The 22,858-nt window shown below is 45.4% G+C and overlaps 2 protein-coding genes across 3 annotated transcripts in view; both read left to right on the plus strand.

Annotated features, from left to right (window-relative positions):
- Positions 1-22,858, plus strand: part of LOC119456364 (pleckstrin homology-like domain family B member 1) — a 489,108-nt gene that overhangs the window by 126,322 nt on the left and 339,928 nt on the right. For both annotated transcript variants that reach the window (XM_037718081.2, XM_037718082.2), the window contains exon 16: positions 2,062-2,152. In XM_037718081.2, the coding sequence (XP_037574009.1) occupies positions 2,062-2,152 (91 nt within the window). The remainder of the gene's footprint in view (positions 1-2,061; positions 2,153-22,858) is intronic.
- LOC125946449 (uncharacterized) lies at positions 18,484-20,279 on the plus strand. Its single transcript, XM_049669792.1, has one exon. It carries the CDS (start codon positions 18,611-18,613, stop codon positions 19,931-19,933), a length of 1,323 nt encoding a protein of 440 aa, XP_049525749.1. The 5' UTR covers positions 18,484-18,610; the 3' UTR covers positions 19,934-20,279.

A 22,858-nucleotide genomic window follows, 5' to 3' on the forward strand; every position in this document is an offset into this window, starting at 1 on the left:
TTGATACTCTAGGCAAACTTTCATCATAATAGATGGGGCAGTGAGCATGTCCAAGGCGGATTATGGATAGGTCAGTCAACACACATTTCATGGGCAACATCGTCAAGGCCTAGGACAAGGCCTAGCCGCCGTATTCTCAAACCATCCTTGACTCTAGGTTCTTCCTCCACTCTGCCACGTTGAGCACAGCACCACTCCTCGACTGAAGAAGATGCTACACTTCTCACGAATTGACACGGAGCGTCATTGAAGTGCAGTGACCATTTCTGTCGAGGGACAGCGCTGCTATAAACTTTCTTGAGTTGAGGTGGAGTGTTGAGTGTTGAGAGGAGGGACATTCTAGAATAGGGGGGTAGGTCATGCCTGCCAGCTCCACTTTGAGTTGGGCCTAGCCAACGCTTTGTCATATTTACCATGCAAAGGGCAAAACGGTGTTCCTATGTGACTATGGATTGCAGACAACTATTGTGAACAGACGGCACAAGTCTCGGCAAACATTGGCAAGAACGCAAAGGGAAAAACTTAAAAAAAAAAAAAAAAACCTGAGGCACCATGTTCTTTCTCGTACTCGTTGATCACGTGCCACCTGTAATGGCATGGTGGAGTGCTGACGGGTGCAAAGAGAGTTTCGTAGCCCCGTTGGCTCCATCCGCCCGTTCCGCCTCATCGCAGTCATGCAACGATTAGGGTGATTTAGCATAGCGGAATCGTGTAAGGCTTGATTGATGTAGCATTCATTTGCCCCGTCCTGTGATTGTCACGATACTGGGTTGCGTCACGAGAGAGCGTTTCCTTGTTGTTTTCAAAAACGGGGTGCCAGCGACATTTAGAGCATTGGTCAATGTCGCTGCCATTGCATTTTTTGATACCGGTGAGGAAACTCTCTCTCTTGTCGGACGCCGGCGCCATGACGGTGACGAGAGGGGGTAGATGACGGCTGTGTCAATCAAGCCTTATTGGAATGCCAGTGACGGTACTGTGCATTTTTGGGCTCCGCCAACACACCGAAGCAAAGGGAGCTACCAACGAATCAAGTCGACTGTATACGAACTGCCAGATTCTGAGCACGCAAGTTCCACGAGTGCCACCATTCTCGTACACTTTTCCAAATGGCATATAGGCACACAATTTTGGAAATTGCACTTTTTGATGCGTTTTCAGCTCCGTAATTTGAGTTTCTGGTCCCTATCGGACCAACAGGAAACAAATAGGCAACAAATAGTTGCTGCCAATTGAACCCTATCGGTACAAATATGAAAATATTGGCGCTATGGGCAATGTTTGTTTAAATAAATAATAAATAAATAAATGAAAAGGAAGGAAAGGAAATTACAGCTGATCGCACTGTAGCTATTTAGTGCAGCTGCTGACACCTGAACAGCGGTCAGCAGTGGGTGGGGGTCAGCCTATGGGCAACAGAAAGCCATTGCAAATACAAATTTATTGGTCCTATAAGTGACAAGTAGATACCATCTATAGGAGTCCTATTAGTGTCATTGGAAACATGTAGACCGTGTAAGCGGCAAATACCTGCCATCTACAGGTATCAATACAAACAAATGAAGAGTGAGAGAGGGACATACAAACAGATGTCACCTATTGGACCGTATTAGTGCTAATAGAATTGAAATAACGCTTGTAAAGTTCCAATTAGTTACCCATAGGATCCGTAGGACTACTCTGTTGGAACAATGGAAAATGGTATTTTTGCTAACGGACATACCATTTATTAGCATACACATCCTACACCTATCATTACAGGTACATTTCAGGACAGCATGCCAACATGTCTGCAAGACTGTTGTTGCTCCAGTTATAATCTTTTCACGGCCGGAATGTGGTCAAACTGAACAGTAAGAACTTGTAGTGCTTGTAAGTTTTATAGCCGTGTTCTTGTTCGTAACTGCGGTATTTGGAAAACAGATATTATGGAACTTGGTCATGTTCACGCTGTACAGTTCTAGAAACAGTGACAGTGCAGTACATTCCTATTCATTAAGGAATGTGCATGCTGACTTTAAGCAATGCCATTCAGCTAAATGTAACCCGTGGTCATTACAGTGAACAGGCTCAGTGGCAATGAGTCAAGCTTCACTGGCATCGAGTCAGAGTCTTCAAGCATCATCAGCAGCAGTGATCTTCCCAACGAAAGGTAATTGAACAATAAGTGCATTTTAAGGGTGCCTTCATAATGGCCAGCAGACACTTTCCTTGAGGAAAGCTCTCTCAACATTTTTTTATGTATACAGTGAAACCTCATTGATACGATTCTGCGCAATACTGTTTTCCAGGATGATACATTTTTGTTTCTATTCCCGATAATACGATTTGGTTGAATAATATGTTGGATGATACGATTTTCAGCTGATATGCTTTATTTTCCGGTTCCCGTGGAGATGTATCAACGAGGTTTCACTGTAATGCAATCTGTATACAGAACTTGTATGAGCTCAAGGTTCCTTGATGCTTATATGGATGAGTGCACTTTTAAGTGCAAGCACCTGGGCCGGTATTTTGTAGCTATGCCTTTTCCCGAGGCCAATGCCTTTCGGCGCTCTTCGTGTTCGTGAGTGGCCACTTTCGAAGCTCCACCCGGGGCAGAGCGTTGCTTGACCACTCACGAATGCGAAAAACGCCGAAAGGCATGGTCATCGGGAAAAGGCATCGCTACAAAATACTGGCCCTGTAGTGTCTCATTAATGCCTAAGCACATTGCAAATGTTTCATCTGGTGTAGTAGCAACATAGAGAGCTGGGCCAGTTAGTGCATGCTTAATTGAAAAAGAACATGCGGTGAACATGGTATGCAAAGGAAAGAACCTGACAGGACAAACTTGTGTTCTTTTCCTATGTTTACTGTGTGCATTGCCGTGGTTTTATTTTCCAATTAAACATTTCCTCCTGTGATTGTTTGTCTTATTATCATTAAAGGTGGATTTGATGGCACCTTTTTTAGTATGGTTACCTGTATAGTTGATCAGTCATGCAGTTTAAGTACCTATCATTTGTTAGCACTCTAGCTGCGACTGTTTTATGGAGCTTATCAATGATGGCAGCTCACTTTTATTTCCCAAGACCTTGCCAAACTTATTTGTCAAGAAAAATATGCTTTTCTTGAAACATTGCATGGCAAGGAGGCATGCGTGACGACTGAGAACAATAACAGGCTTATACGGTCATAACGCAAACTGATGTGTTACGCCATCATAGCTATGTGCTTGAAGTGGAACGTTGCAGACCAGCATGATTAGCAAGAGTGATGGGCGCCTGCATGGAACCAGCTGCGCATGCGCCCGGGCTGACTCGGGCACGAATTCAGGCAATGGATCAGATGGTTGGACTGCCTTGCGCAGTTGGTGCGCTTCAGCTTACTCACACTCACGCCATGCGTTGCTTCCTCACGATGCATAACCACTTCACCATTTCCCACTGGGACATAGAGAGGTTGGCCTTCCGCGAAATTTGTCGCTTTGCTTGTGCCTGCTGCGTTTATTGCAAGTTTGAGGTTGACTTTTCTGTAAAACTCAGTTGCTTCGTGGTTGGGTCCACCAGATTTATTAAAGTGAAGCTTTATTTGACATACCCACAAATGGGCCCTAGGTTTGCCTGTTTATACCAGCACCGACAAGCTCCTCCCACTTGGAGTGCACAACACCCTAGAGGAGCTGATCGAAGCACACAAAACAGCACAAATAGCATGGCTATCGGACACGATTACGGGACTACATATCCTGAGTAGACTGAACATTAAACCCATACACTCCAGGGGAGGCAGAGCACCACTACCTCCTGCAATCAGAAATTACCTAATCAAACCAGTACCCAAAAACACCCTGGCGGGCAGGCACGACACCAGGAGAAAAGCCAGGGCAGACAAACTATGCGAAAAGCACAAGCAAGACCAAACCACGCTATTCGTCGATGCCTTCAACCAGGGACACAACACATACACCCTGAGTGCCATGGATGGAGAATCTAGTATCGTAAATGTGGCCTCAACTAGAGCCGCATCAATCAAAGGGGCCGAAGAAGTGGCCATAGCGCTGGCCATCATGAGCCAAACTAGCCACACGGTCCTTAGCGACTATAAGAGCGCTATTCTCAACTTTATGAGGGGCAGTGTGGGACTAAATGCAGCCAAGATGCTGAGAAACTTCAATCGGGAAGACAGAACCAAAATCAATCTTGTCTGGGTCCCCGCTCACTCAGGAAATCCTGGCAATGAGGAAAGTCATAAAGTGGCCCAAGGGTTAACAAACTGGGTCGCGTTCTCCTTGGATCCCCCCCCCCCCCCCCCGACAGGAAAGGCAGTAACTTCCTACAACAAACTTAGTAACCTATATAAAGAGGACAGAAGAATATACTTTATACCACACAGCAATTTTACGAGAGCGCAGGCCGCTATCCTCCACTGAATTCGAACACCCTTACCACGTCTCATCACTTAGCGATCTTCACAGATGGGGAGGTTGACCCAATGTGCAAAAACTGCAATAAAAATTCCATAGCAAACTAAAGCCACATCCTCTGGGAATTCGAGGGCCCTCCCCCAACCAGAGAGCTTCTGCCAGCTCCCTCAGTAATGACATGGGAGACCCTAATACTCTCCCCAGAAGAAAAACTACAAAAAGCAACGATTGCCTGGGCGGAAGAGTTCGCCGCAGACAAGCAGCCATCTGCAAAGCCTTGAAATTTCTCTTGAATAAAATTGTTTCCTCTTCCCATGTTTGGCGCTGTTGCTTCTGCTCAGTTGGCCAGTAACTTGGCGGATATATTTGTGGAAAAGAAAAGCTTAATAGACTGCTAACTCTGCATTGAAATGCCAGATGCGAGCAATTGACTTCTTCAGTATGATATGACTAAGGACATTAAAACAGATTCCCCACAAGGTACAAACAGAAATGGACACATGACAAAAGGTGCTTATATTGCACACAAACAAATGTTTGAAGCACAGTCCACAAAGAAAATAGACGTGGGCACAAACAAAGTGTTATATGATACCTAATTATGTATACAAAGGAGAAGGGGAACCGAAGGGCCAAATTTTCGTTAGTCAAAACCATATGAAGCCAGCAGATAATGAAGTGCGCCGAATGCTAGTACCAGTGAACAAACAGGCTTATATAGTTCCCATGCATGCGTACTGACGAAATAGTGTGAGTAAGCAGCTCTGTTCTGCGTAATAAAAAAAAGAAGAAAAAAACACTATGTATTTGATTTCTGAAACAAAACTAGGTTACCCCAGAAATGGCGGCTACTGAGTACCATTTAAATAGTGAAAGTAGTCTCAACTAGCTTTCCAATTATATGGCATTAAAAAGTGTAAAGAGATGCGCAGCGGATTTTGGCGACAAAGATGGCCTGGAACCATAACACAGGCGGCGGAGAAATGCGACACAGCGCTACCACCGATCACAGTGGTGATTGATATGACCTAACTGTTCAGTTGCAGTGACATCACAAAATTTCAATGTGTGACCAGACTAGGCTTTCATCTTTTGATATTGAGAATGAATCTCCAAAGACCTCGAGATAATGCCAAAACTTTGCTGCCGAGGTTAGATAAAGCGTAGCGAAAGTCTACAGCACTATTCGCAAGCGTGGAGCGGGAGAAGCATGCGCAGGAGGTTGCCGTCATATATAGTAGAATAGGTAATGTGCGCGAGCCAGAAGCAGGGTGCCCCCTTCAAGGGAGCACTCTGCTGCCAGGCATTCGACTGCCTCAGAATGGGTACCAAGCACCCACGCGGGGACGTGAGCTGAGGTGTGTGTTCGTCCTGGACTGAAGACACTGCAGGGGTGAGTGAGAGTTGTATCCCCTGTTCGTGTACATAGCCACCGTTGTGTCAATAGTAGTTCTGCAGGTGTTTGTTTTCTAAACAAACGACTGTTGCTGTGTTCGTTTTCTCCACGCTAGTGTATCAGCCATCATTTTGCTTTTTCCACTGCGCATATACAGATTTAGCTTCTCTGTACCCAGATAACCATTTATGTTCCATAGATGTTAGTGTTGCAAACATGGAAGAAGTAATAAGTTAGGAGGGAGCATCGTGCAACGCGATTGAAGCCAAGCGTGTCGGCACAACATGTGATAGTATGTCTAACGCGCGGTAAATTTAGGCATGGAGGATGCAAAAAAAAAATTGGAGGACGCTTAAGCTTCGCCTTTAAGAGTGGAACGCGATAGCATTCAAAGATCCCTGGCTGCTTATCAGGCTTCCCGGCAACTGCAGCTTTTTTGTCCAACTTCGCCTCCGTGCGCAGCTGCCATAAAGCCCCTGGAAAGAAACTAAGGTAGCGCCAACTGCGCCCCTTCACCTCTGCCTCCTCTCTTGGCAGCTGCAGCAGCACCTCTAGGGTGTCTACAAGGAAACGACGAACGCGAGAGCCGCGAGCACGACTGGGCGCGTCCAGGCTCGACTGGTGCGCGTTCACTAGTGTGGGTCAGCATCCCGAAACGCGCAGAGCCACTGTGCAAACAGATTCAGACGCGGTCAACAAAACTAAGGAAGACGCCATGCCCCGACCAAGTAAACAAGGGGAAAAAAAAAAAAAACGAGCAGACACTCTAGGTGGCGCTTTCTCGACCTTCTAAAAAACATAGTGCGTCACGTTTGAAACCGTGCGATTTCTCCGTGCTGCTGAGCTTACCCGGATGTCCATTTCCAGTGCAGTGGCGCTGCCTTCAGTAGCGTAAACGCTGAGCGGGTCTGCATGCAAACGCACTCACGTCCGGACCTGTTGGCGTGCGGGGATGGTTTTTTCCAGTGCAAGCGTTTACTTGACTTAAATCTATCAAGCACTTCCATGACATGGTGTACTCCTAAAATACTGAACAAGTTGTAACTACACTATTGGCATAAACTTCTCAGTTTAAACAGCCTAAAAAAATACCTTTCTTTTTCAGGGGCTGTATGTCATGCATCTAAACACAATGAGAGCACTTCTGTTTATTGACTGATTGAGTACCGTATATTTTTACACTTTCAGGCATGACACAAATCACGCCCCTTGTTTCTACATACATTCCATTGCCATACTCAACGTTACCTTTTCGCATTTTTCCTTCTCTCGAACCTCTCCCAATACACTGCTGCAAACCGCACCGCCCTTCTGTGCCCTAGCGGGATAATTGCACGAGCCCCTTCCTCCATGCACGAGCCCATCTTTCTGGCCAAGCGCCACACTCGACGGGCTTGGCATCTCAACTAACTTGGTTTGCAGTCTACAGAACGCACAGAGGAGGTGCCTGCACATTGACATGAATGGCGCTACTTTAGTTTTCTTCCAGGGGCTTTAGGCTGCCGAGAAGGCGAGCGCCATCTGGACAGTGTTTTTTCGAGGAAGAAACCACGGCGTGCCACTGTATAAGTTGTATACATAGAAATGCTAAAAAAGGGGTGTGTGTGTGAGTTTAGGCGTTAGAGAATTATTTTTTCTTGTATATTCAAATTACAATCCGACGCTATCACGTCTGTAGGCTGTGGTAAAGTCGTACTTTACGATTTTTCTGACGGATTTTACTTTGAAAAATTCAATTTTGTTCACTAACGACTTGCGCCACGCGGAGGGCCTGCGCGGTCGGGGTGGTTTCCTAACTGCATCACCCCACCTAGTTTTCTGCCGTCCTCGACTGCGCGGGGCCAGGCGGGGTGGCGAGCATTAAATTAACCTCCAATCTTGTTTGAGTGTTTGGAACCAGTTGTACGGTTTGAGTGAGATATTGCCCAGACAGAAATACACAAACACGGCCACAAAGAGCTTTTGCCCAGGAGGACGAATTTTGGCAGCTACTATTTTGCGAGTTTTAGAACTTGGAGCATGAAAGTCTAGTTGAGTGGCCAGGCAATCACTGCGCACAAGGAATGCTGCCTGGCATGTCTCCTAAAGGAGGAGGAATAGCGGCTTTGAACATACTCATGGACCTATTTGATTAAAGCCATCACAATTCCACTGCACCGCCTGAACAGTGGCTTACAATGCTTATTGTCATCTGCAAGGACACTGCTCTGTAGTTCATCAAACAGGGTCTGAAACCGAGTCTGCATGGCATCTAGTGCTTTTCTAAAAGTGTTGACCATATCCATTCGAACGAATTGCTCTAGCTTATTAGACTCCTGAGATTGTTCTTGTTGGAAGAGCCTAATAATATATGGGAGTAAAGCAGGAGGTTCACTATCCAATTCCTATATTCGAGCATTCACAGGCCCATAATAAAAAATATCAATGCATGAAAAGTGTATTTTTATACTCTTTCAAAGCCGGGACGTCCTGCAACCGCATTAGCCACATTTTCCCACCTTGTCTCAGTTATTCTTTTCATGCTCGTTCTCTGGAAAAATAACCTCAGTTCCAATGCATGGAACAATTTTGCTATCTTACAAAGAAATTAATTGAAATAAATTTGGGAGCAGGAAGAACAAGTAAATTCAGGCATTTATTGTACAAAGAGCTATGCCAGACTGCAACATTACTTCATGCTGTAGCTCTAGGTCAATATCACCGTTAAAGGGCCCTAAAAAGAAACACTGAATCAGTTTAGAATGATAAATACTCTTGAAGAAGTCTACATTCGTTGATTTGACGGTAATGTCGCCCATTTTTACGAATAAAATCCGACTAGGCATAGCAGACGGATCAAAATCCATGACATTATAGCGAGCTGGCACAGGAAATTCAAGGCGGCGGCCCCCCAACTTTCGGTTTTACGCCTTTTCTAGCTTACCACGAGTAAAAAAAGTATGAATATGTCATAATGTTTATATATGCTTCCATCAGAGACTATGTCTGCTAAGACACAGACTGCACATTCAAAGTATCAGTACAGTTTCACTGAATACCTAACTCTTTTTAACAACAATGCCTGATGGCAGTTGACTCCAGTACACGCAGACATGCTTTTATTAAACAGTGATGCAATTGGCCAAGACCTTTTTGGGGCACCTTTTGGAGCAGTCAAAGGTGCATTTTGGAGCAGAAAAATGAACTTTTGGAGTATCTAAAGGCATACTTTAAAGTGGAAAAAATTGGATTTGAGAGATCCCATAACAGCCCCTCTTGAAGTAAAAATATAGCTGTACCCAAAAATAGACAAGACAACGTGCCCGATCTTGTAGAAATGCGCCGCAGCGCCCAAGTAGGATGAGACGCACAGCAAACTGCGGCAACGAACGCATCTTGTAATTTCTAACTTTGTCAGCTAAAACATGCGCACTCTCACTTTTAACAAATTGTTGCTATGCGACGTGGCTAACATGCCAAGCATCTCAAAATGCTGGATTGCATGAGGGAAATTAGTAAAGGTGTTTTATTCAGCCATTTTAGACATGATTTCCACAAGTTGTCGCAGCACAGATCTGCACAATTGACAGCACTTAGATTGATACCTTCAAACCGCAGAAAGAGCCTAAGAAAGCTCTGTTTCAAAATATCTTTCACAAATCATATGCATTTACACACACTTCCATCAAACAGGAAGTTTTCAAAGCCACACACTGCACTTTCAAAGTATCAATACAGTTTCACTCAACAGCAAACTCCTTTTAATAAACAACAATACCTATATTAAAAGCCTAATGGCGGATACATGGGCAAATCACCTTGTTAGCTGTCTCCCGTACAGACAAACATACTATTAAGTCCAACTGCATTGAGATAAATCAGATCAAGATGATGTGTGAGGTTTAACTTTTTAAGGGACTTTGTACACAATTGCGTACGTTCCAAAAATGTGCAATGTCCGCACATAAGATGCGAAAATTTATGTTTTGCAATGTTTAGTGGAATTTCAATACAATATTCTAGCAACCTTGACAGTTGGACTGCTAACTGGAACATTTGAGAGAAAATAAGAGGTAAACAAACATAATGGCATCCAATCTGGTGGCTCCCGCAGGTGGGTCGACTTTCCAATTATTTTTATCGCGCTTAGCATGGATTTCGCTCATTGATAAAATTCCAATCAGATTTCCACACTAGAAATAATATATAACAGAAGATATCCTACCATGGAAGCGCTTGCATGGCCTACGAAGGCTGTACATATCGATGTACACAATTGCATACAAAGCGCCGCAAAGGCAGAAAGAGACAGCATTTCAACAAAATGATTTGTTTTAGTTCCAGATTTCGTTACCTTTCTTTGCTCTTCGTTTTATGCTAATAAAAGCCACGAAATCACGAAGCGATCTGCTGAGAAGCTTCTGGAGGCGGTAGCTGCTGGTAGTGTCTCAGACGTAGGAGAGACTGATGAAGAAGACAATACACTTGAATTTACCATATGGACAAGGCCAGTTGAGGCTGCCAATTCAGAAGAGCAGGATCTTATCGTAGAGGAAATGGGGAAGGATGAGGACACGATGCCAGATGACGCGTGCACAAGTGTCAGGTGAAAAAAAAAAGAACGATGTTCACGCCAATTCACGACAGTGTATTTTCTGGGTAAGATTTTGTGGAAACACTGAATAACACCAGCACGCCACTGGCTTATTTTTCAAGATGTATGTCGTAGTGAGTATTCAAGTGCGTCTCAAATGCAACAAATGAGTGCCATGTGCTGGTCTTGCACGTCAATGTGAATACATCTCCAGAGGAGGTGCGGAAGCTTGTCGGCGTGCATGTTTTGATGGGCGTCATCTCACTTTCTCGTGTAAGGCTGTCTTGATAAAATACTGTCAAAATACCGCAGATCACAGAAACGATGACAGCGAAGAGGTTTTTCAAGTTGAGAAACAACCTGCACATTATCATCGATGAGCCGTCAGATTGTAAAGACAGGCTGTGGAAGGTCTGCCCTTTGTTGGACTCCATCAGGACCTGCTGTTTTGAATTGCAGCTTGAAGAGCAGCTCTCAATGGACGAGCAGATAACCTTTTTCAAGGGAAAGGTCTCATTCAAGCAGTTTGTGAAGGAAAAACCTACACCTTAGGGGTGTGAAAGTATTCGTGCTTTGTGGGAAAAGTGGGCTTTTATATGAGTTTATCATATAAAATCAGAACACGATAAATGAGGACCTGAAGAAAGCGTGTGGCTTCTGCTCTGGTGTAGTACTTGATCTAGCATAATGAATTCCTGCAGGGTGTAATTATCAATTGCACTTAGATAATTACTTGACCTCACTACCACTTCTCCGACAGCTAAAAATGAACGATATCGTAGCTGCTGGCATGGCTCGGACAAATAGGCTGGCAAAATTCCCATTTCCCAAGCTAGGGAGATGAAGAAAATGCCCAAGGGAGTATGTCACTCTGAATGCAGCGTGACTTTTCACTGTGAATGCAGGGTGACTTACTTTGCAGACGGTCCCTCAATTTAGGGACAAAAAACGAAGACACACTGCACTAACTTCCAACAATGTTTATTATCGAAGACCAGTTCATACTTATACATTCAGCCATCATGTGTCACAGCCACTTCACCAGTTGAACATTCAAAGCGAGAACATTTTTCTGTAGTGATATTCTAAGGCATGTGCAAAAATTTCAGTTCTTTATCAGAGAGAGCCAATGACGGTTTACTGATATAGGATTCCCCCAAGGCAGCAATCTGTTCAGCTTCTACTATAAGTCTAGAAGTTCGAACTTCTACCAGCAATGGTTGTTGAACCATAGGGGGGAGCAATGATGCTGCTTACAATGAAGGGAGAGAAACCCATCTGATGCAACTTTGTCGACCTTATTTTTATATTCTCGCAACCTATCATTAATGCATCTGCCCATCTGCCCGACGTGATACTTTCCACACGATACGGGTATGCGATATATAATCGAAGTCTTGCTATCTTGAAACTTTTTTCTGTGTGGTACATGGAATCCATAAAACCAGAAAACAAACACTAAGAAATATCATAGCAAGAAACACATTCAGAGCTAGAATGGTATCGATAGCAGGCAAGTTCGGGCAGATCACGCGTGTGAGTGCACACAACAGTTTTGACGCGGAGATATGAGACGATGCGAGAAGCTGCGTTGGTCTCACCAAAGGTCGGTGTATTGGATCGTTGAACAGGCTACCAGAGTTGGTTCTTTATTCTATGGTGCGGCAGCTCTGGCTTGGAGAGGGAAGGCAGGCAGCTTGGCGGCACGGGCAGATGGCAGCGGCGCTCTGGCCAGGCAGCTGGGCATAGAACTCAGGCCCATAGCCCGACTACCGTGTACTAGAATACTTGGGTAGTGGAAAGAGCGACAGGCAGCGCGTGAGGCACTTGATGTTAAGGCTACCAGGTGACGCCAGCGGCTCCTACTAATCAACAAGGAAGACTTAAGGGATTAATGTACATCTGTGGTAAAGAGGGAGATAGCTTAGGTTTTAAGTTTAGTAAAGAAAAATCGGCAGTCATGATTTTTAATGATAATTAGTGCAGCGAGCATAGGATACAGGAGGTTACGCTGGAGGTAGTGGATAAGTACAAATATTTTGGAGTATGGATGAACATTGGGGCTGAGTACCTAATGGAACATGAAAAATATGTAACAACTAAAGGTAGCAGGAATGCAGCTGTGATGAAAAATAGGGCACTGTGGAATTATAATAGGTACGAAGTGGTGAGAGGGATTTGGAAAGGGGTGATGGTTACTAGTTTGACTTTCGGCAATGCGGTCCTGTGCATGAGATTAGAGGTTCGAGCAAGGTTGGAAATTAAGCAGCGAGGGGTAGGTAGGCTTGCTTTGGGAGCACACGGAAGTACACCAAATCAGGGGGTACAGGTAGACATGGGATGGACGTCATTCGAGGGCAGGGAAGCTAGCAGCAAGATAGAACTTGAGGAGCGATTGAGAGAAATGGCGGAAAAGCGGTAGGCAAGGAGAGTTTTCGGTTATTTGTACATGAGGAATGTCGACCCAAAATGGAGGAAGCTGACCAAATATTTGGACTGCAGGAGGGGTGCAAACCAAGAAACATCGGTTAAGAAAAAGGTTAAAGAAACAGAGAAGGGTCTGTGGAAAACAGGGATGCAAACAAAATCAGCACTGGGAACATACAGAACTTTCAAGCAAGAAATTGCCAAAGAAAATATCTATGATAATTCTAGGGGAAGCTCTTTGTTGTTTGAAGCCAGGACGGGAGTATTGCGGACTAAGATGTACCGAGTCAAGTACCAAGATATAGACACGTTGTGCGGTGCGTGTGGAGAGGAAGAGGAAACGGCTGAACACCTGATACTTTTCTGTAAAGGGCTTAACCCTATACAGTGCAAAGCAACGGAGCTGATTTTTTCAAAGCATTTCGGTTTAGGGAGCGTGGAGGCAAAATAGACTTTAAGCGGGTAGAAATAACCAAACGGAGGTTATCTGATTGGTGGCAAAAATCAAGGCAGGGGTTAAATTTCACCCTCCACAAAGTGAAAAAATATGTTAATAGTCACACAGTAGCGCACCCAGGATCTCTGCCAGGGGGGGGGGGGGGGGGGGGGTTGACAGTTTGCCAATACCATCTAAACAGCACTAATTTTGATTTCTTCACGGGAAATTGTCAAAAAAAATGCGCTTTTTGCGAGTGTGCAGACGATTGCGCGTCTTACATCTTAGTTGCAGCACTCAAATGCGTAAGGAAAGAAAAGTGGTTAAACAAAAGAGGGGGTTAAGTCGGCCTCAGGGGGGGGGGGTTACAACCCCCGAATCCCCCCCCCCCCCCGTCGGTGCGCCACTGTAGTCACAGCTACGTGGCGTGTGCCGCCGCTCGATTTAAAGGGATCAGCCTCATCCATCCGTCCATCCATTCATCGAGCACCGGCAAGCGACCGAAAGTGGTCAGGCAGCCGCAAGCACGGAAGTTTTCTTCTATTATTACTGCAGGTATGCGCAGTACTCGCGCTACAAATGCTATTGCTAGCTTATGAGCGAATTAAAGTAATATAACTTGGCAGGGCTACTCTTTCCTCAGATTACCTCAGCTGAGCAGACGGCGCCAAGGCACGAAGCGCGTGAAGCTTCGCGTTTGCTTCAGTAAGAAGTCGTCTTATTGTGTAGAACGGTGACGTCTGCGTCATTTTATTGGCGTGTTAGTACGAGCAGCCCCTGTGAGATGCACGCAGTACGTTCCCAGTGCGCGCTCCGCGTACTTCGTACTCCCGCCAGTTCTCTTATCACAGGCATTCGCCTTTGGGGCACTAATTAACAGACAGCATCACCAATAATGCAGTGAAAACGTCGGAACTGCTCCACTGTTAAGTGCAGCTATTATGTGTTATTGCTCTAATGTCAATTCCAGGTGTTCTGCGCGTTTATTTTTTTTTTTTAATGTTTCGGAGTAAAATTTAAATTCTGGGGTTTTACGTCCCAAAGCGACGATATGTTTGTGAGATATGCCGTAGTGGGGGACTCCGGGTTAATTTAGACCTCATGGGTATCTTTAACGTGCACCCGATGCACGGTACACGGGTGTTTTTGCATTTCGCCCCCATCGCAATGCGGCCGCCGCGGTCGGGATTCGATCCCGCAACCTCGGGCTTAGCAGCGCAACACCAAAGCCCCTACGTACATCACAACGGCGAGTAATGTTTTGGAGTATCCGGTCCCTGGAGTGGCCAACCTCTCCTCTTTCGTTACGATTTTATCTTGTTCCTCAAACACAAGACGAAGCTATCATTTCATTTAATACTGAAGCATATAAATACAAAATTGAAGGAAAAACATTTTTTTTTTTTACAGACCAACTGTCTTAGTTAGAATCATTGGTTCAAGACAAGTGCATCAGGTATAATCACAACACAATTTGTTCAAAGCTGGTGTGTGTGAACTGTTCACACGAAAGCTTAAATGAACGGAATAAGGTTCCCTGAAAAACAAGCAAACACGATCATGTGAAGCAGCTTAGCTTTAGGTAGTTAGCAGTTTCCCGCTTTCTGGCACCTGGCGCGGTTAAAAGCCCTTACAATGAAGTGCAGACGGGTAGTCGCACACCGCCGACGTTTCCGAGTGTGGAATGTCGTTGCAGTGCAAATTCCTATTCCACTGCTTTCATTCGGCTTCGTCTTTCGGGGCTTTAAACAACGAAAACGCCCGTCCGTTGAGCTCACGAAATCCGTGGTACGCGGTCTTGCAACCTCATCTCATCTCCAAAATTTTAAGATAAAATAATTTTGACATAAAGAAGGGAAACAATAGGAATAAATCATAATTCTAGAAATTCAGCAAGATACTCCTTTTGTAATGTCTAATGAAATTGTAAACTGCAAGAAAAGCATCCTTAATTGTGGCTGCGTCACAGTGAATTCGCCCCAAAACAGAGCTTAGAGTTGACGAGTTTAGTAATAGCCCAAGTTTTCGAAATGAAATTTCTAAGAGTTTTCTCTCTCTCTCTTAAAAATCGGCGACACGAGAGGAAAAATTAAGCGCTCAATGGATTCAGGTGCATTGCAAAAAGAACAAAGAGGGGACACAGCGAGACCAGACCTGTGTAAGTAAAAATTTAGAGGCGGTATACGGCATCTCAATTTTGTAATGGAAACTTCCAATTGCCTTGAAGGGCATCGATTATTATTCCACGGTAAACAAAGATGATGGAAATCAGAAGAAGATGTTAAAATATATTTTGCGGAATTTCGTGGTAGCGCAAGAAAGTGTAACGTGTCGGAAACGCGGTAAAAGAAGCAGAAACTGCGTACGCAACCTCAGTGACGGCAACCTACACGTGTAGCCAAGGATGTAAAATTTTTTTTTAAACCTCCTTGGCTATAGCGCGGTGATCTCCTCAGTGATTATGATGAAAGATTTAATGACATCCCCTTTGAAACGGGGTGGTGACAAATAGTCACCTAGACTGCTTGATTTAATCAGATATACTATACATGTTCTTTATCTAGCGTTTTTGTATAACTCTCATTCATATTTTGCTTTTTTCTACCTTGTACCGCTAACATCTACTTTTTACCGTTACCTATGATTTTAAGAGGTCAGGTCGTATCAATCTCTTCCCGGCTTTTTTTCCACCAATACTCTAATCGTCCCTCGCTTATCTCTACGGCTGATCGGTTGATGTTTCATTCCACTGATGTTACCTCGATGATGATGATGATGATGATTTATTGGCATCCCCTTTGAAACGGGGCGGCGACAAATAGTCACCTAGCCTGCTTGATTTAATCAGGTATACTATACATGTTCTTTATCTTGCATTTTTGTATACCTATCATTATTTTTCTTTTTCAAAAATTTACCTTGTACCGCTGCCTATGATTTTAAGAGATCAGGTCGCATCCATCTTTTCCCTACTTTTTTTCCACCAGTACTCTAATCGTCTCTTGCTGATCTCTACGGCTGATCTGTTTATGTTTCCTTCCACTTTAAACCCAAGCGCTTCTGGGAGTTGCACGTTACCTACGGTTCTCGCTGGGTGGATCCCGTCGCATTCCATTAGGATGTGCTGAGTGGTCTCTGGATCTTTACTGCAGCATACACATGTCTCATCTAATTCCGAATATTTGTTCCGATATGTTTTCGTCCTTAGGCAACCGGCTCGAGCCTCAAATAGCAAGGCACTGCCCTTTGTGTTATCGTACAGATTTTCTCTTCTAATTTCTTTCTTCTCATTCTTGTAAATCTCCATTGTCCTTTTCGTTTCCATTCTTTGCATCCAATTCACGGTCTCTATTTCTCTCACTTTCTTTCTGATGACCCCTGGTTGTCTATTTACAGTTTCGATTATCCTGTACTTGGTTGCCAACTTCCTTGACCTCTTCCTCCATTCTGTGTCCACGCTTTTCATGTAGAGATACTTGTGCACTTTAGCCGCCCATTTATTTTCATCCCTGTTCCTGAGCCTTTCTTCAAAACTAATTTTGCTTTGTGCTTCTCTGACTTCAAAAGAGGCCCAACCCATGTCTCCATGCACTGCCTCATTTGTCGTATTACCGTGTGCTCCCAAAGCCAATCGGCCTACTGATCTTTGGTTAACTTCCAAACCCGCCAATATATCCGATTTTAAGCATATAATGGCATTTGCGAATGTTAGCGCTGGCACCATTACTCCTTTCCAGATTCCACGCACCACCTCATACTTATTGTGGCCCCACAGTGCTCTGTGTTTCATTAATGCTGCATTCCGCTTCCCCTTTATTTTCAGATTATCTTGGTGGTTGCTTGAGTAATTCTTTCCTTCGTTTATGTGTACGCCGAGGTACTTATATTGCTTCACTATGGGTATTACTTGCTGTTGAATTGACACCACGAAGTTACTCGTGTGCTTATTAAAGATCATAATCCCTGATTTCTCTGTGCTAAACTTAAGGCCTAGATTTGTCGCTGCGTTCCCACAGATATTCGCAAGTATCTGTAAATCTTTTTTATTGTCCGCTAGTAGCACAATGTCGTCTGCGTACATAAGTCCAGGGATCTTCTGTTGCACCATTTGTCCATTACGCATGTAGGATAAATCAAAACCTAATTCGCTGTTTTCCAGTCGTCTTTCTATGCCCTTGACGTAAAGCGTGAACAACAATGGTGACAGAGGGCATCCTTGCTTCAATCCTTGGTGAATTCCCACCATTTCATTTCCTTTTCGGCCTTCCCATGCCACTTGTACTTGGTTGTCTCGATATATCTCCCTCAGCAGCTCCACGAAATCGTCATCTATGCCTTCGTATTGAAGAATATCCCACAACAATTCCCTGTCTACGTTGTCATAAGCTCCTTTAATATCTAGAAATGCTATCCATAAAGGTCTTTTCTGAGCTCGGTTGGCTGAGCTGGTGGCACTGGCGTCAAACAACCTCGGTTGTTTGACGCCAGTGCCACGCGCGGCGGTTAACAGAAGTGGCAACAGCTCTCCCATAGGCCGTGCCGCGCGCTCTTTCCACTACCCAAGATATTCTGTACACTGTAGCCTGACTGCTCACGTACTGCCCCCCCCCCCCCCCCCCCCCTTCCACACACACACACACACACACATACACACTTCTACCAGCGCGCCTCGCTTATCTGCCGCTCTGGCCGATTCGTCTTTTGCTGATTGGCTGCTCAAAGCTCCGTTGTTTCTTCTGATTGGATGCCTTTTTCTTTTATTTTCTCTTCTTGCGGTGCGTGTTCACCTGCCGGACGCTCTTCGACGTTGTCGTCTTCCATCCAGCACGGAATTCGCATCCGCGCGCGCATTCCTTGTCGTCGGCTTCTTGTCTGTCTCCATCCACCGCACCGTGTCGCGCACTACACACATCACAGTCACCCAGGACACCGTAGTATTGTTGATGCCTCAAATTTTGTCGCCATAGGGCAGCAGTGAGAGGTTCCCTGCTGGAACAAGGACGAGAAAAGGCGCATCTTAATTGCTAAAGGGAGGTGATAAACAAGTACCGTACTTACTCAGATAATGAACGAACTTTTTTACCCGAAAAATATGCTCAAAGTTGGTGGGTGCATTACCCCGCATTATGCGAGGTAAAATTTTGAGCGATTTTTTTTGCCACACTAGTCATTTAAACTTAGAAAATTATTCTTTGATATGCAAAAATCTTGATATCATAGTTTTGCTGCAATAAGCTTTCGGCGCTTCTCAGCATGTCCTTTGAGCTGCTAATTGCCCGTGCGGTGTACGACATCTTCATTGCCATACGCATCAAGTCGTCACAGTGGTATAAATAGACGCCGGCTTCGAACTAGCTTACGTCAGCTAAAATGTCTCGTGTTCCAGAGAGCGACCCGCGTTCGCCCGGAACGCCGGATGAAGCCTGTGCTAAACAACAGCTAGAAGAAGAACTACAACGCCTCACCGTTGACGACGAACCGTGTAGACAGGCAAACAGAGCTCTACGCGATGTCGTCGGGGGAATCCTTGGCAAGGTGGACGAGCTTCTCGCTTCTCCCGCACTTCTCGTAGGCACAGCAGAAGGCGGGCCTAATGCTGACCCACTCTTGTCCTACCTGGAGGCCGAAAGGAAGTACTTCGACATCATCAGGAAGCGCACCAGAGACATCGTGCCGCCGCTCCAAACCCGGGGCGCGACTAGCACCCGCGCGCCTTCGGAAGACGACTCGGATGTGCAGCGACTCGTTGCTGCGGTCCTGGAGAAAGGCGCCGAGTTCCGGGCTTGTAGCCAAGAGAAGCATTGCGCCAAGCTCGTCGGCCTTCTCACCGAGGATTATTCGGTTGTTGAGGCCGTAAAGCCGTGGTCTGCGTCCGAGCCGCGTTCCGCAGAGCGTCCCACCCAACTGGACCAAATTCTGGGCAACGTCGCGTGTTCAGCTCTTCCGCGTCTCATCGAGAGCAGCACCCGCGAGTGGCTCAGCGAAGTCGGCGACGACGAGGACCACGACGAGACGTCGCAAGCGTCCGCAGCAGCCGCGACGGCGTCCCTTCCGAAAGACCTGGCGGGTTACGTCAGGGTCGCAGCAGCGCTGGACATGGAGCAGGCCCGTTGTGCCTCGGAGATCCTGGACTTACGCGCGGAGTTCGAGAAGCGAGCTGCAGTAGTGAGGGAGCTGCTGGCCCAACAAGAGCGGTTACGTCGCGTCCAAGCATCCTGGGAGCAGCACGAAAGACTCGTGGGCAAAGTGACGCGCGGCGTCTCCGACTTGCGTGATCACCTCGCTTCGAGAGTGAAACAGTGCGAGTCGCTGATAGCAGTTGCTAACGCTCAGCCACTGCAAGAAGCTGCCGCGGAATGCCTTGACGGCGAGTCTGCAGCGGATCATGGAGCCGCCCTAGACAAGCGCTGCGCTGAACTGACTGACGCTGCGGCTTTGAAGCTCCGCGTAGTTGAGGAAATGCAGCGTAAAAGGGAGTCCATGAGCAAGCTGGCCGATAAGATTGAGGCCGATCTTGCCGCCGCCTCTCAGGGTAGCCTGGACACGTGGTGTGATGGCGTGAGAGCGGAAACCCGGCGCAACGTTGAGCTGGGTTATATCACCGCGCTGTTCGTTGAATTCCATACGGACCCGCGTAGTTTCCTGCGCCGAATGAGAGGCGATACCGCCTCCGACCATGCACCTGCTCCTTAAAGGTACAAAAGCTTAGAAGAAAGCTATCAAGTCAGTGCGGCCATCAAGTCAGTGCGAAGTACGCATAAAGTTTAGATGTGGTGAAACAAAGAAACTGTTAATTGCTAAAAGCTCCCTTTTTGGTGTTCAGAGTTTTGAGTGCAAGAATACATTTTTTTTTTAGGAAATAAGCAGAGCATGTGGTCTGTATACGTAAGTGAAGTTTTTAGTTTCGAAGAACGGTGCATAGAAACAGAACACATGGTACGTACAATGTGCGGGTCTCTCTATTTACAGATTACGAGATCACTATGTATGTATACGTATATACCCATGGTGTCGAGTAGTTTTTAATAGCGGAGCTGTTTAAGCCGGCCGTTAGTCCTTGATGCGTCGGAAAAAATTGTGGACCGATCCTGGCGGTAGTGCAGAAATGATCCAAGCGCAATAACACATACCCCTGTGAACTAGCGAAGCTCTGAGCCTGGCTAAGTCTAGCCTAAACATGGATTGGGACTACGTAAGCTTACTCAGTCATCGATAGCCAATCAATAGATAATCGATAATCGATCAATAATCAAATTTCGGAAAAGGCTGGGGATGTTCTGGTACTGCAAGACATCCCCAGGACCTAATAAAGGACCTGATACAAGGATCTAATATAATGGACTTAATAAAGAAACGACAAAACACGAAAGTGGCAAACTCGAGAGATCAGATGGAATTCGCGGAACTGTCAAAACTGATCAACAAGAAGAAAGTAGGGGATATACGAAATTATAACGTGGAAAAAATTGAGGAAGCAGTGAAATATGGACGCAGCATGAAATTAGTGAGAAAAAAAACTTGGCATAGCACATGGCAAGATGTATTCACTGAAATATAAGCAGGGTAATATCATCAGCAATTTCGATGACATAGTAAAAGCAGTGTAAGACTATACTGACCTGTACAGTACCCAGAACAGCCAAGGTACTTTCATTCGAAGCGGTGATGGAACAGGATACAGAGGCTTCTTCTATGACTAGCTATGAAGTTAGAAGGGCCTTGCAAGACATGACCAGGGGAAAAGCTGTCGATGGAGAAGATGGAATAACAGTAGATTTAATCAAAGATGGAGGAGGTATGCTTGAAAAGCTTACGGCCCATTATACGCAATACCTCACGACTTCAAGTGTACCGGAGAGCTGGAAGAACCAAGATGCCAACATTATACTAATCCATAAGAAGGCAGACGTTAAAGAATTGAAGAATTATAGACCCATTAGCTTGCTTTCAGTATTGTATAAGATATTCATCAAGATAATTTCGAATGGAATTAGGGCAACACTTGACTTCAGTCAACCAAGAGAACAGGCTGGCTTCAGGAAGGGATATTCTACGATGGATCATATTTGTGTCATAAGTCAGTAGCTTCTCGTGCGTCTCTCTTTCTTCTGTTTTCTTTCTCGTTCGCGTCACCTTATTTTTCACCATCAGTTTTGCTGTAACGAAGCCTGCAGATGATGAAAATTCGTATCTTGAAGACGCTACGTTTGACACGTGACCTGTATGCATTCCGCATCGTAAGTGCGCCGCGCACACATCACGCCAGAAAGCAATGCTTTAATTCATTCATGTTCACTTTCTCAAAAGCAGCTCTTGTCTGTTCCCAAAAGGCTAGGAGGTCTCCCTTGCAGTCTTGTGCTATAAGGACCTCCTCCTGTGTATTCTTATGTGGAAGAAAACGGGGCACAAATACATGCAGCTACTCCACCGCTCTCAGTTATGTTTAAAGCCGAAGATTGCGTTAAATATAGGAAGTACCGTTGTGCGATTTTCTTGCATTGTGGAAATATTGAGAATGAATTCGGGGGAAAGAACACAGTAATTTCGCACGAATTTTATCTTTACCATTTTTTAAACACACCTGTATTGTTTTCAAAACATTTGTAAATAGATTAGGCACCTGTTAATCTACTTATTATCTTTATTACTGAAGACGAAAACAAAATGCGTTTGTGGACTTGAAGCAATTAAGGACATGTCACTTGTCAGAGTAGACAGGGCTTCCATTTTGCCATATGATTAGCGCGGTATCTTGTATTCCTTATTTTTTTTGCCTCATTGTCTTTTTATTTGACATCCGGGAGCGCTGAGCAGGCAGTGTACACGTGTGGTATGACGGGAGAGGGGTCTGCTCCCCGAAATGAGATCTGTGGTGGTTGTCGAATCATCCAGCCTGGCGAAAAATTGCGCGCACCGTGGGCTCACATATTGTTCAGCCATAGGACAGGCGAGCTCGCCTGTCATGCAGGATCAGAAACGGAAAAGCACTATATAGGCACGACGGAAGGAGGCAGGATGGCTCGGTGTATTGCCTTTCACAAAAGGCTGAGCGCTGCTGCGCGCACGTTATGAAGTAACGAGAACGACAAAGAACGTCGAAGGCGGAGAGAGCTATTGAGACGGCCAGTGCCGGCCGTGATTTGTCCCGGCCCGTTCGCTTGAACGAGCCGGATGGTTTGGTTTGGGGAGCCGAAGTAATAAGGTTTTATTTGATTTGGACACATTTTTGCTTCAGGGGACTGACGAATTAAAAGCGTGGACAGTTCCGACATTCCAGCACAAGCGAAGAGTTCGCCCAAGCCTCGCGGAAAGCGGGAGCGTATACGCGTATAGTCGTACATCTATGCGGCAAAACAGAAAAGCTCTGGTTGATGTGGGCGAGCCCTGATACGTTGTACTGTGAGCGTTGCTTCGTTTCTTTCTTTCTTTCTTTCTTTCTTTCTTTCTTTCTTTCTTTCTTTCTTTCTTTTTAATTGCTGTTCAATTTCCCGCTACAGTACACGACTGTTATTTCGTGACGGTATAGACCCTTCGGTTTCCTGGAACGGTCGGCGCCGCTGGAACCGCGGCGCCGCAAAAAAAAAAAAAAAAAAAAAAAAAAGAAAAAAAAACACAGTG

This window comes from Dermacentor silvarum, chromosome 6 (genome assembly GCF_013339745.2).
Source record: "Dermacentor silvarum isolate Dsil-2018 chromosome 6, BIME_Dsil_1.4, whole genome shotgun sequence".
Lineage (NCBI taxonomy): Eukaryota > Metazoa > Arthropoda > Arachnida > Ixodida > Ixodidae > Dermacentor > Dermacentor silvarum.